The sequence below is a fragment of the Kockiozyma suomiensis genome (assembly GCF_038497685.1).
Source record: "Kockiozyma suomiensis strain NRRL Y-17356 unplaced genomic scaffold V2V93scaffold_12, whole genome shotgun sequence".
NCBI lineage: Eukaryota > Fungi > Ascomycota > Lipomycetes > Lipomycetales > Lipomycetaceae > Kockiozyma > Kockiozyma suomiensis.
Window position 1 is genome coordinate 446,178 of NW_027117675.1, and position 12,139 is coordinate 458,316.

Sequence of the window (12,139 nt, forward strand, 5' to 3'; positions counted from 1 at the left end):
ATGACCAGTGCCGCAGATGCTATTTATCAATGAACGCCTACAAGCCTTGGTTTATCCATATCATACTATTCTTCAGCCTCTACTTTCTATTCTCAGCATTTGATTAGAGAGTGTAGACAGATAGCTGAGCTTGAGGTTTTTTTTCAACCTGAATATGGTACGAAATTTGGTGATCTTTGGCGGCTCTTCACATCCTGAGCTCGTCGAGAAAATTTGCAATTTTCTTGGAGTTCAAAGAGGTGGCCTTGAAACGGGGAAATTCAGGTGCGATTTGCTTTATGAGTGCTTATATTTTTGGAGCGTTTTGGGAGCTAATTACTTCATGATATTAGTAACGGCGAGACTTCCGTGTCGATAAGAGACTCAGTTCGTGAGAAGGATGTATACGTGATCCAGTCAGGTAAATTTCTCAGCTGTGCGGCCCTGCTATATTCGAATTTAACATTGAATAGGATGTGGACATGTGAACGACAATTTTATGGAATTGCTTATTACTATTGCGGCTTGTAAGACTGCATCAGCTAGGCGAGTTACAGCAGTGATGCCCTTGTTTCCGTACAGCAGACAACCAGACGTGCCATACAACAAGCACGGCGCTCCTTTGGCTAAAAATATAGCAACCCCAAGAAGCGATCATAGCTATACATTTGAGAGTGTACCGCCTTCTCCCCGCTCTCATAGCTCACTTGGCTCTCACTCAAATGGTACAGAGTTTCCGTTTCTCACACCTCAAAAGAGCTCTCTTGCTCTTGAGCGTGAATTTGACAGGAAACTACGGGGGAAAGAGTCTACTTGGCTGCCTCGAGGAAACACTGCAGAGATTAATACCGGATACAAAGAATGGGTGGCTCAGTCAGGTGCGTGTCTGTTATGATAGATTGAGATTCTGGATTGCTCAATGAATTTTAGGAACTCTTGTTGCTGATCTTCTTACATGTGCTGGTGCTGACCATATAATTACCATGGATCTACATGTAAGCACTTCCAATCGAATGTCTATCAACCCAGATACTTATTCCCTATAGGATCCCCAATTTCAAGGCTTCTTTGATATTCCGGTCGACAATCTATACGGCCGTCCAATTCTACAGCATTATATCACTGCTTCTATTCCAAATTATCAGGAAGCGGTGATAGTATCCCCAGACGCAGGTGGTGCCAAGAGAGCAACTGCTATTGCCGACGCTCTCGAAATGGATTTTGCATTAATCCACAAGGAACGTCGACCTGTTCGGGCTTCAGATAAGGGCCATTCTGCAGCGATGATGCTAGTAGGCAATGTAACGAATAGAGTAGCACTCCTAATTGATGATCTCGTCGACACCTCTAACACCATCACGAGAGCTGCGAAACTTTTAAAAGACCGTGGTGCTACTCACGTCTTTGCAATCATTACTCATGGTATCTTCTCCGGTGATGCGATCCAGCGCATACAAGCCTCAGCACTAGACAAGGTCATTACCACCAATTCTGCTCCTCAGACTGACAACAAAATGATGCTTGGAGACAAGCTTGAAATTCTGGACGTTAGCAAAATTTTCGGTGAAGCAATCAGACGAATTCACAATGGCGAGTCAGTATCAATGTTATTTGACGTACGTACACTATGAGTGGTTGGTGTCCCATGTCATACGAAGTAAATTCAGAGGCGTTTGCAATGTAGCTTTCCTTAATCATTTATAATTAGTATCGGTTGTCTATATCAATATTGAGGTATAACCGTAGGTACCATGATCTAGTACTAAAGTTGTGAGACGCTACACAATTCGTTCAGCACCGATTGTAGCTCTGGACCATCGAAATGGCCTATTATAATCTTAATCTACTATATATTTCTTTTACAAAAAAAACTCGATCGCAATCACTATAACGTACGTCCATATATTATTTGCCGAAGTTCGTATAGCATTAGTCATAAGAGCTAGTATTTCACGCCTGGAGAGATTCCTCAACGACACCAGCAACAGCAAGCATCCGCTCCTCTTCAAGACGACCGCCAATGATCTGCACTCCAACGGAGCCATTCTTGAAATCCTCGGGAACATAGTCTTCCCACAGGAGCTTCTCCAATGCAGCATCAGAACCTGTTCCAGGCGCAGGTGCAGCCACATCAATTGTAGGGTCACACTTGGTGACTGGAACCACGACGCAAGTATAGTCAAGAACGTTAAGCAGACCGGTGTAGCCAAGATATCTCAGTTTAAGATGGCCAGCAGGAACAGAGGCGGAAACACCAACGGGGCGGATCCAAGCATCAATCTTCTTACCACTTGGGGACCGAGCGGCGTTCATATACTCCAAAGATTCAGTATTGAACTCTAGCTTATCCTTGTTAAACACGTGCAGCTCTTTCATCGTCAAGGGCTTGAAGCCTTTGACAAACGGGTCAATATCTGGGATACCAGGCTCACCCGAGGCATCCAAATCTCCCTGTATATTTTCACCACCATCGGCGGTCCACGCACGAACTAAAATTTCAGTGCCAACAGCGGGCTTGTACGACTTGAACTCAAAAACTTCATGCCCAGCCTTGGTCAACGCATCAGCAACCATCTTGATCGCGCGCAACACGGGAGGGTGGGGGGTGACAACGCCATCAGTAGGCTCAATAGCGAAAACAAGGGGGCGTTTAGGCAGCTCGTATTCCTTAAATGGCAGGTTTATCACACGGGGGTCATGCTTCCAGGGCTCCTGTCCAAGCAAGGCCTTAGAAAACAGAGACAGATCTGATAAAGAAACTGCCAAAGGGCCGTCAACTGAGACAACGGTCTCGCTGTATTCCAGCTTGAAGGCAAGAGTCAGTCTGAACATATTCTGAACATAATTCAGGCAATTCTAAAAGATAACTTACACTGTTGGCAACCTTCAGATATGGGAAACGACCATGAGAAGGGCGAAGACCATAAACACCACTGAAGGAAGACGGAATACGGATAGATCCACCTATAGTAGATGTTAGGTTAGATGCTCCAAGTTAGAGGTTCTAATACGCACCAATATCTGTGCCGATACCAAGAGGAGCACCCTTCATCGAGAGAATAGCACCCTCACCTAGGAGGTTTGTTAGATCATATCAAAAAAATAAAAGGGAAATTAATTTTTTTACCTCCAGAACTACCACCAGGAGCAAGAGTTCTGTTGTAGGCGTTAACTGTTTGACCAAAAACGCAGTTACGAGTTTCGGCGGCCATCAGACTGGTAGGAATATTAGTCTTCACATAGAAAACAGCACCAGCAGCCAACAAGAGATCGACAATAGTCTAATTCTAGGTAAGCCAAATATGTAATTGTATAGTTTGAAAATAGCCAATGCTTACCGAGTTTTCCTCATCGGGCTTGCCAATCCAAGAGACGTATCCCATGCACGCCTCTATTCCCTTAACGCGAAATTGATCCTAAAAGTAGCACAATTAGTCAGAAACTCAATTTAATAATCTGAATTGGCTAAAATCCGCACTTTGAGAGACATGGGGAGACCATGAAGAGGGCCGACAGTCTTTCCGCCAGAAGACTTGTAGTACTCATCAAGCTCTGCGGCACGCTTAAGAGCCATCTCAGGGAAGAACTCGGTAAAGATATTCAGCTATTATTAGAAAACGTAAGCAATTGTATTATTTGACTGGCAATTAGACAAGAGTACGCACAAGCTGATGGGCCAAAACAGAACGCTTTATAAAGGCAGTGGTCACCTCAACGGAGGTATATTCACCCTTGGCGATCGCAGCTACGAGATCTGTCGCAGTTTTCTCGGTAATCTCAATAATCTCCTTAGAAAGAAGCTCTTTGGGAACCTGAGATACATCTAGGCGAGATGAGGGCGGAAGCTCTGATTCGGGGATAAGATATTCTTTTGGAATCGACGCAGCCAGTTTGGCGCGTTTCTCAGCCGCGGTTAATTCCCATTGGGCAGGCATTGCTGATGATACACTTGTAAAAATAAAGAGATCCTAGAGAGAATGGTTGGAAGGACGGGTTGATTGCGACTTTACAATCACGCCAAAGAGCGCATATGATGGTCGGTGTTTGACGTCGGATTCGCGCCCCACGAATAGAAACGATATCCGCCTGATAACAACTCTTTTTAAGGAATAGGGCTCCTAGATTAAAAGTCAATCGTAACCCAAAATAAGCTCGGACGCATTCAACAGCGTATTTATATTTCTTTATCTACGGCTCAATCTTAAATGTCGTCGCTGCGAAGTTGTAGCATATAACATTTATATTTGCATATAATATATATAGACTATCGGTCACAAATGTATATCCTATCTAGCCGATTGCCTTGAGGCTTTTGTCTGCATAGAACCGCACGTCCACATCTTCGTCAGTCTTCAGCTTCTCCAAACTGGGTAGAATAATGTCAGAAATCATCGACTCCGCTGCCGACCGTTCTTCCTCAGCTGCCGCCTTTGCTCGCGCAAGTAGAGATACGCTTTCATACGACCGCGCGACAGTGAATCTGATGTTCGGAATAGGGTCGCCTACCATCCCATCTAAAAAGGGCACGATGCTGTTTTTGATCACATCCACAGTCACCTCTCCAGCAAGCGTAGTCGCTGCCGCAATACTGGTCATACGGTACAGGTAGTTGGGATTCTCACCGGCCTCTATGACTTTTGGCATAATCGTAGACTGAGCCCATTCAACACCGAAAACCTTTGTTAAATTTCGCAGATTTTCCGAGGCGGCTTCTCGAATGGAATATACACTGTCGCGCAGCCAGGCCATATAAAGATCTCGCAGTTGGGTATCGAAAAACTCTACACCTAACTGAGATGCCAACAAAGGGATATATTCAATAATAGCCAGCCGTACACGCCACTGTTTGTCCTGCGCAAGCTGCGTGATGGCAGGTAGAAGACTTTGCGAAAGCAAGTCAATTCCAATTACTTTATTGACCTGCTCTAGCTTGCAAATGATGTTCAGTCTTACTTCCGGAAACTCATCTTTAAGCATCTGCAGGAACATAGGCAGCAAATATTTGATTGTGTCCTCTTTGCCAAGAATCGGTGCTAGTCCGCTTATCTTAGTAGCAAGCGCGGCGCGAACATGTTGCGATTGATCGTCAACAAGTTCTTCAATGCCCGGCATAATCTCTTGAATGACTGTCTCAGCATCGACTAATTGGCAGAATCCAGGAACCTGCTTCGCGATAACCGTCCGTACTTCAGCCTCGCTGTCTTTAAGTAATTTGACCATAGCCGGCACAAATCCTTCTTTCAGAACAACCTCATCTCCTGCTGATACTGCAACGGCCAGAGCTTCAAAGCGATCAGCCACCATGTATCGAACGCGCCAGCTCTTGTCCGCAAACAACTTTTTGAGTTGATCAAATAGCTGTTCCCGCGCGCGCTCCGCACCCAGAGATTCCGCAATTGCAATCAAGATGTCGATAGTCAATAACCGGACCGAATCCTGATCGTCTTGCGCTAAAAACATGAACCATGGAACGATTTCAGAGACAATAAGTTCCCGCTCGATGTGAGGGATCAGTAGTGTAAGATGCGTGGCGGCAGCGCGACGGACCATAGGAGCATCATCGTAAACAAGCTGGCTGTATAATTGTCTCAACGATGCTTTGCTCTCATCGCTGACTTTCTCGTAAACTGTCGGAAACAATGCCGTCACAGATACCTTATTAGTGAACCACTCGGCAGAAGTAAGGCGCTTGATCAAAGGCATGAAATGCTCTTCAACTTGCTCCCTTGACATTTCCACGCACACCTTATCTAGAGATTCAACGGCCTATGAAATTTCACAAAATGTTAGAGTTTTCCGATCGAGTAAATTGATCTAGCATACCTTTTCGCGAACGAATGGCTCTTCAACGCCGGCAAACGTTTCCAGGGGAATTAAGAGCACATTTGCATACTCGCTGCCGCCGACGTATGGCACGAATTTTCCCAATTCTTCAGCAAGGACTGTCAAAACTTCATCCTCGTCGTCAAGAGAATCTGAAAAGCGATCGCGTTAGCTGATACTCTGAAACGGCCACATAAAGAGAACAAAGTTGTACCTTCAAGAAACGGAATCAATTCCGTTCGCGTACGCTCTGAACCGAGAGCTAAAGCGATCGTAGATAGTCGGCGGATAGCATTCAGGCGAAGCGTGACATCTTCGTGCTATAGTTTTCTTTGTGTTAGAATCACATGGCTATAACCGCACCTCCTTCCATAAAATTATAGCGGTGAAAATACCTTCAGCTCATCGATAAGAACTGCAATTGGATAAAGTTCTTCTGCTGCTATGCTAGGCTCCATATTATTTGTATCTCCAAATATCAGGCGATGCTTGATCGTGAAAAATTGGCTGTTTGCGTATCTTGGCCTCCTAGCACGTCACACCCCCCCATGTTAGATATGGGTAAACAAAGAGTGATAGTCGATCGTCGACAAGAAAACATACCGAGCTTATTAAAAAGATCTAATTGTAAAGAGCTGGTTGAAAGCGAATATGCAGATACGAGGTATGCGAGCTAATGAGGAAAACAGTAGCAGGTAAACTGTTGATCTCTTCTACTTCCAGTGCGCGTTACAATCGAGAATGATGCTGTCCAATTTTGCTTGCACAATCGTCAAATTGCTCTGATGGCCATCTAGCCATATCTCAATATTTAATTAGAGATTTGTGTTATGGGTTAGGTGACACTTCTGACTGCGATTCGCAGTTTGAGTAATTATCAACCCGTCTTAAATTATACTCAATTTCCATAGACAGTTGTATAGACAAAATGCCCACAGTCGGTGTTGACAAAGAGGATCTCTACAAGGCATTGGGGTACGTTGCTATTTTCCTGCAAATTATTCTTGGCTATGCTCGCATCATGCCTGAACTTTTGCTAACATTTGTACAGCCGTTCGTATACCACCGAAGAATTCGACGAATTATGTTTCGACTTTGGAATTGAGCTAGACGAGGATGTATGATATTTAGTTTTTATAGATATTGATTGATTGACTGCTCTAACCAAATACCAGACCTCACAAGGCGAATTGCCCATTGTCAATGGAGTTCAAGAGCGTGCACAGCTCAAGATTGAGATACCTGCTAATCGGTATGTGGTAAATAATGATCCGCCACAATTGTTTGAGTTGATTCTTATTTGTTCTAGTTACGATATGTTATGTTTTGAAGGCATTGCCCGAGCTTTGAACATTTTTCTTGGTCGGGAAAAGCTTCCCAGCTACACTTTGACTAAACCCGACAAGTTGATTCAGTTCATTGTCAAACCAGAGGTGAGCTCCTTATGATGCCCCATTTCAAAGACGAAATTTCTAACTTGATTAGACTGCTCAAATTCGCCAATATATCTCCTGCGCTGTACTCCGAGGCATTACTTTCACTCCTCGCCGCTATGAGTCGTTCATTGGCTTACAGGACAAGCTCCACAACAACCTGTGCCGCAATCGTACCCTTGTCTCTATGGGAACTCACGATCTTGATACTGTTGAAGCTCCTTTCACCTACGAAGCTCTAAAACCTACTGATATTAAATTTGTTCCTTTGAATCAGACCAAAGAGCTGAACGGCGAGGAGCTAATGAAATTTTATGACGGCGACAAACATCTTGGTCGTTTTCTTCACATTATCCGGAATTCACCGGTATACCCAGTGGTTTATGATGCACAGCGCCGTGTATGCTCGCTTCCGCCCATCATCAACTCTGAACGCTCAAAGATTACTCTTGACACTAAAAACGTTCTTATTGAGGTTACTGCTACTGATAAGACTAAAGTCGAGATTGTTGTGAACCAGCTAGTTGCAATGTTTTCCGAGTATTGCACAGAACCTTTCTCTATTGAGCCAGTTGAAGTCGTGTCGCCCCACAACGGCGAGTCAAGAATTACACCGGACATCTCTATGCGTGAGTCTACCGCCGAGGTATCGTACATTAATGGCTGCTGTGGTTTCGATCAGTCTCCTGAGGAGGTTTGCGCTTTACTGTCACGTATGTCTCTAGTGGCGAAGGTGAATCCTAAAGATAGCAATATACTTGATGTCTCGATTCCATGCACACGTCCTGATATCTTGCATCAGTGCGACATCATGGAGGATGCAGGTATTGCATATGGATTTAATAACCTAGCCCGTACATTTCCTGGCAAGTCGGGTACCATTGGGGATCCTTTCTTGCTAAACAAAGTTGCTGATATTGTCCGCCGTGAGGTCGCGATGACGGGATGGTCTGAGGTCTTACCTCTGATTCTCTGCTCGCACGACGAAAACTTTAAATATTTGCGCCGGACAGACGATGGCGAGACCGCAGTGAAGCTTGCTAATCCCAAGACTTTGGAATATCAAGTCGTTCGTACCAGCCTTCTTCCTGGAATGCTCAAGACGATTCGTGAAAATAGAAATCATTCTCTTCCTATCAAGATTTTTGAAGTTTCTGATGTCGCATTCAAAGATTTGTCGCTCGAAAGGAAATCCTATAATCAGCGGCATTGGGCTGCCGTGTACATTGGCAAAACTTCTGGATTTGAGACGGTTCATGGTCTGCTTGACCGAGTGATGAAGATGCTTCGCATCAGCTGGATTAAAGAATCTGATGTAGGCGTTGCCGGATACTTCATCAAGGAAGCTCAGGATATGACTTTTTTTCCGGGACGTGCTTCTGATGTGTTTTTCAGACTGAGGAGTGACCCAAGCAAAACTATCAAGATTGGATCGTTTGGAATCCTGCATCCGGAGGTTCTGGAGCACTTCGAACTTCCCGGAGTCGTCGGTTCTGCTCTGGAGCTCAACATTGAGCCTTTTCTTTAAACAAATTTTATATTTATATGAAATACTTATTTTGTTTTGTAGCGTAAGTTCTTTTTCGATTGTTTAATATTCTGATTATGAAAATTTCTAAAAGCGTTTGCCTATAAAAATCATGAAGTCACAACAAGAATGTATCAACTGGCAACTGAATCAATTGTGGATAATTATATCCTTTTTTTTTTACAACGATGGCATCAATTTTCGTTAATATGCTATGTACAAGTACATGAACCAGTTCTCAATCAAATAGAAATGTAATAAGTTTATAACTCAATCAAAATGTACGATGATGTGTAGTCACTTCCATGCAATGCAAATGATAAAAAGTTCTATAGAAAATGAATTATAGTCCAAGAAGTAGCTTTTTAGCCTCCTCAGCAGAAACTGATGGCGAATTAGGAGACATTCCAAACAGAGTTGAAGCAGTACTTGAAGTTGAGCTGGTTGACAAGATTGCTGTATTTGTCGATTTAGGTGGCGGGCTATTAAACAGTGGATTAGCTGCTCCAATTGTGATCTTGGAGATATCGTTTGATGATTCCGGATGCACAGAAGTAGATGCATTGATGGACGATGAGAGAGACAGAGGCGGAGACGCTGTCATAGGTGACGAAGACGGGGAATATAAGGAAGAAGGTGGGGAAGAGGCATTATCGTCTAGAGATCCAAACAGCATGGCTTTAGCCATATCAATTGCTTCACGAGATATTTGACTGGGTTGCTGCTCTTTCAACGAGTTATTATATCTGGCATACTCAGAAGACACAGGACGAGACTGTGAACTTTCGAGTGCAGATAGAGACGGCGCAGAGCCTGAATTCAACGAGAAATCTGCCAGAGGATCTGGCAAAGACCCTGGGTTTGGGGAGTTCGAAATCGCTCTAGTAGTTGGTGATGAATTTGCCGAGCGACCTCTGGTGGCCCCATTGGAAACTCCTAGAGCTGGGCTTTTGATTGGACGAGGCATTCCGATCCGAGGCGGGGCCGCTGGGACTGCAACAGGGACTCTAACAGGCGATATCGGGCGACTGGCGACTGGCTGCAAAGATGAAACTTCTCGGGTGCCATTGCTCAGTGGATTCGCTGACGAAGAGGATGCATAGTTCTTCTCAGGTTGAGCAATTGCAAAACTGTCTCCTATAGGTTGCTTGTATTTCTTTGCCACGCGCATATCCTCAAAAAGCAGACATTTCCGAACGTATTCAATTCGTTCGATAGCTTCCTTGTACTTCGACGAGCCTTCAACGTTACTTTCATCAAATACCGCTAAGCTCGTGCTTAGGACTTCTGCAAGAGCCTCGTTACGCTCGCGAGTGTATTCTGCTTCATCAAACGAATTACCAGCCGAAGACCCGGGACGTGGTCTGGTTTTCACTACCGCTTGAGCAGCTGCAAGACTTGCCCGACTTCTAGCAATCCCCCCGCTTCCGTTCCCATTAACATATGTAATTTTCTGTGGTGTGTATGGCATGGCTCTGATTCCCGAGTTTTCGGCAGTAAGGTAATGGACACCTCCGCTCTGAATCGCTTTTTCGGCTCGGACTCGGGCGTCCTGAACCTTCTGCCTGACGAACTTATTCATATCACCAGTCCACTTCTCTGATGATTCGTAAACGTTTTTGGCAATACCTTGCATTCTTTGTTCCACATTATTAGCAGCAATTATTGCGCGGCGTTGATACTCGCTGCGAGACATGGAAGGAGTAAGACCTCCGTTCACGATTTGGAGAGGCTGTTGAGAATCCAAGACTTCCTCTTCAATCAAAAAAGAGTATTGCTTTATTATTCGTCGGCCTCCAGCGGCAGTACAGTGAGCCTGGAGATATAGTGCATCCTCAATGAATGAATTAGCAGTCATAGAATCGTCAACGGGATATCGTAAAAGTAAAGTGAGCACTCCAGTGTAATCAGCAAGCAAGAGCTGATCCCTAATTCGCAGAAGCATAGCCACGCACACGAAATCAACGATATCCAAAGAGTGACCATCAGCGGCAAATAGGCAATCCCAGACTGACAGCATTTGAGAAAATCCAAACTCTCGGCCGAACAGCAGACGAATCCAACGAATACCCCACATCTGTGGTTCAATGTCAAGACTTCTGAGATGCTTTTCGAGCTCAGGATCGACCTTTCGCAGATATTGCTCCTGAATTTTGCGAGCTTTGATAACAATAGGAGGTATCACACGACCATTTTCTGAGACCTTTGTCTTACCAATGGCCGCATACCATTCCCAGGCATTTTTCATAATGAGGTTGAATAGGGTGAAAGAGTCATGCTCGATATAAGAAGCAGATAATGTATCGTACATCAGTTTATCCCCCTCGTCCGGGGTTTCGGCAGGCACAGCCAGCGCATCTTGTGAAATAACATAAACTAAATTACAATCAGATTTTGTAATATTCCAGTATGTCTTAACAAATATATACTAACAGATAGGAGCAAGAAGCTCATGCATGCCCTGCTGATAACTGACGATTGGGTTCATTTTCGTATAAACAAACAAGATATCTAGCATTGTGTTTTGCACTTTTGGATCTCTAAAATATTCAATATCCGGAAAAGTGCGTTCAATATCTTGTAGAATTTCTTTTCTCAGGTCTTCATCTTTCCAAAATGTTTTCCAGGGGTTCTTACGAAGATGTTAGCTTAGCTATAATAATAATATGATATAAAAATGTCCGCACCGATTCATCTACACTTAAAGGATTCACGACATTGATATCTTCGATTTCCTCGTTTTCTTCGACTGGCAACCCAGCTGTTTCTTGAGCTCGTTTGAGATGTAAAGCCAGATATGTACGCTTGAGTGCGTTATATTTTTCTCGCTCGGACGTTTGAATTGTGCCCCACGTGTCAGGTTGAAGATCTGGCATCAACATAAACAGCTAATTTATCTGTAAGTAGAATAATAGTTGAAATAGTTACGCAGATGGCAAAACATACCTTCCAGACGACAGAGCGCAACGAGTCGTCGCAGATTGAGCTGCCATTAATAACCGACGACTTCAACGCAGTCAGAGAAGAAAAGGCATTGTTGTTGATTATCTTCCTCCACAACGTCCTGTTTGAAGAAGTCAGGTTAGCAAGTGAATAATGAAATAGCTCGTTAGCCGGTCCTCCATGTTTTCAGATGCAACATACCTCGTCTGATCTACTGTTTGAGGTTTAAAATCCATATATCTTCCTCTCTTGCCAGGCAGACTGCCTTTGATCCAAATGCTCAATAAACCAAGCCTTATCCAGTCTGAGAAGCGGAAACAAGTTCTAGTAAGCAAAGAACGTTGCTGCTGCATAGAAAGATAAGCGTCATCAGGATGTCCCAACGACGGGTCGGTATCCTATTTGGGTCAGAAACATATTACGCCATAACAAA

General features: G+C 44.1%; 5 protein-coding genes across 5 annotated transcripts; 2 read left to right on the top strand and 3 right to left on the bottom strand.

The window, feature by feature from the left end:
* The first annotated feature begins 45 nt into the window (after positions 1-45).
* On the top strand, positions 46-1,850 carry V2V93DRAFT_373867 (phosphoribosyltransferase-like protein). Its single transcript, XM_066911097.1, has 5 exons — positions 46-264; positions 333-400; positions 453-857; positions 910-974; positions 1,026-1,850. The coding sequence occupies exons 1-5, from the start codon at positions 155-157 to the stop codon at positions 1,608-1,610; spliced, it is 1,233 nt and encodes a 410-aa protein (XP_066764311.1). The 5' UTR covers positions 46-154; the 3' UTR covers positions 1,611-1,850.
* On the bottom strand, positions 1,797-4,104 carry V2V93DRAFT_65905 (amidase signature domain-containing protein). The gene is made up of 7 exons (XM_066912754.1): positions 3,645-4,104; positions 3,458-3,583; positions 3,318-3,395; positions 3,107-3,260; positions 2,995-3,051; positions 2,852-2,943; positions 1,797-2,784 (listed from the first exon to the last, which is right to left on the bottom strand). Exons 1-7 carry the CDS (start codon positions 3,912-3,914, stop codon positions 1,930-1,932), a joined length of 1,632 nt encoding a protein of 543 aa, XP_066764312.1. The 5' UTR covers positions 3,915-4,104; the 3' UTR covers positions 1,797-1,929.
* Positions 4,091-6,508, bottom strand: V2V93DRAFT_373872 (armadillo-type protein). Its single transcript, XM_066911098.1, has 5 exons — positions 6,406-6,508; positions 6,198-6,330; positions 6,017-6,122; positions 5,803-5,954; positions 4,091-5,745 (listed from the first exon to the last, which is right to left on the bottom strand). The coding sequence occupies exons 2-5, from the start codon at positions 6,258-6,260 to the stop codon at positions 4,270-4,272; spliced, it is 1,797 nt and encodes a 598-aa protein (XP_066764313.1). The 5' UTR covers positions 6,261-6,330; positions 6,406-6,508; the 3' UTR covers positions 4,091-4,269.
* Positions 6,509-6,628: 120 nt separating this feature from the next.
* Positions 6,629-9,072, top strand: V2V93DRAFT_387981 (uncharacterized protein). The gene is made up of 5 exons (XM_066912315.1): positions 6,629-6,777; positions 6,854-6,920; positions 6,978-7,054; positions 7,112-7,235; positions 7,288-9,072. Exons 1-5 carry the CDS (start codon positions 6,731-6,733, stop codon positions 8,761-8,763), a joined length of 1,791 nt encoding a protein of 596 aa, XP_066764314.1. The 5' UTR covers positions 6,629-6,730; the 3' UTR covers positions 8,764-9,072.
* V2V93DRAFT_373875 (rab-GTPase-TBC domain-containing protein) lies at positions 8,821-12,048 on the bottom strand. The gene is made up of 5 exons (XM_066911099.1): positions 11,908-12,048; positions 11,710-11,827; positions 11,451-11,651; positions 11,197-11,395; positions 8,821-11,139 (listed from the first exon to the last, which is right to left on the bottom strand). Exons 1-5 carry the CDS (start codon positions 11,940-11,942, stop codon positions 9,107-9,109), a joined length of 2,586 nt encoding a protein of 861 aa, XP_066764315.1. The 5' UTR covers positions 11,943-12,048; the 3' UTR covers positions 8,821-9,106.
* Positions 12,049-12,139: the final 91 nt, after the last annotated feature.

Excerpts from the sequence above, each read along its gene's own strand:
- V2V93DRAFT_373867 (XM_066911097.1), top strand. The coding sequence starts at position 155 with ATGGTACGAAATTTGGTGATCTTTGGCGGCTCTTCACATCCTGAGCTC. Across the intron at positions 858-909 it reads AGAATGGGTGGCTCAGTCAG|GAACTCTTGTTGCTGATCTT; the intron begins GTGCGTGTCTGT and ends AATGAATTTTAG. Across the intron at positions 975-1,025 it reads TAATTACCATGGATCTACAT|GATCCCCAATTTCAAGGCTT; the intron begins GTAAGCACTTCC and ends TATTCCCTATAG.
- V2V93DRAFT_65905 (XM_066912754.1), bottom strand. The coding sequence starts at position 3,914 with ATGCCTGCCCAATGGGAATTAACCGCGGCTGAGAAACGCGCCAAACTG. Across the intron at positions 3,261-3,317 it reads AGCCCGATGAGGAAAACTCG|ACTATTGTCGATCTCTTGTT; the intron begins GTAAGCATTGGC and ends ACCTAGAATTAG. Across the intron at positions 2,785-2,851 it reads ATCTGAAGGTTGCCAACAGT|CTGGAATACAGCGAGACCGT; the intron begins GTAAGTTATCTT and ends CTTGCCTTCAAG.
- V2V93DRAFT_373872 (XM_066911098.1), bottom strand. The coding sequence starts at position 6,260 with ATGGAGCCTAGCATAGCAGCAGAAGAACTTTATCCAATTGCAGTTCTT. Across the intron at positions 5,955-6,016 it reads ATTGATTCCGTTTCTTGAAG|ATTCTCTTGACGACGAGGAT; the intron begins GTACAACTTTGT and ends ATCGCTTTTCAG. Across the intron at positions 5,746-5,802 it reads AGCCATTCGTTCGCGAAAAG|GCCGTTGAATCTCTAGATAA; the intron begins GTATGCTAGATC and ends GAAATTTCATAG.
- V2V93DRAFT_387981 (XM_066912315.1), top strand. The coding sequence starts at position 6,731 with ATGCCCACAGTCGGTGTTGACAAAGAGGATCTCTACAAGGCATTGGG. Across the intron at positions 6,921-6,977 it reads GAATTGAGCTAGACGAGGAT|ACCTCACAAGGCGAATTGCC; the intron begins GTATGATATTTA and ends ACCAAATACCAG. Across the intron at positions 7,055-7,111 it reads ATTGAGATACCTGCTAATCG|TTACGATATGTTATGTTTTG; the intron begins GTATGTGGTAAA and ends TATTTGTTCTAG.
- V2V93DRAFT_373875 (XM_066911099.1), bottom strand. The coding sequence starts at position 11,942 with ATGGATTTTAAACCTCAAACAGTAGATCAGACGAG. Across the intron at positions 11,652-11,709 it reads TGCGCTCTGTCGTCTGGAAG|CTGTTTATGTTGATGCCAGA; the intron begins GTATGTTTTGCC and ends CAGATAAATTAG. Across the intron at positions 11,140-11,196 it reads TGAGCTTCTTGCTCCTATCT|TTTATGTTATTTCACAAGAT; the intron begins GTTAGTATATAT and ends ATTGTAATTTAG.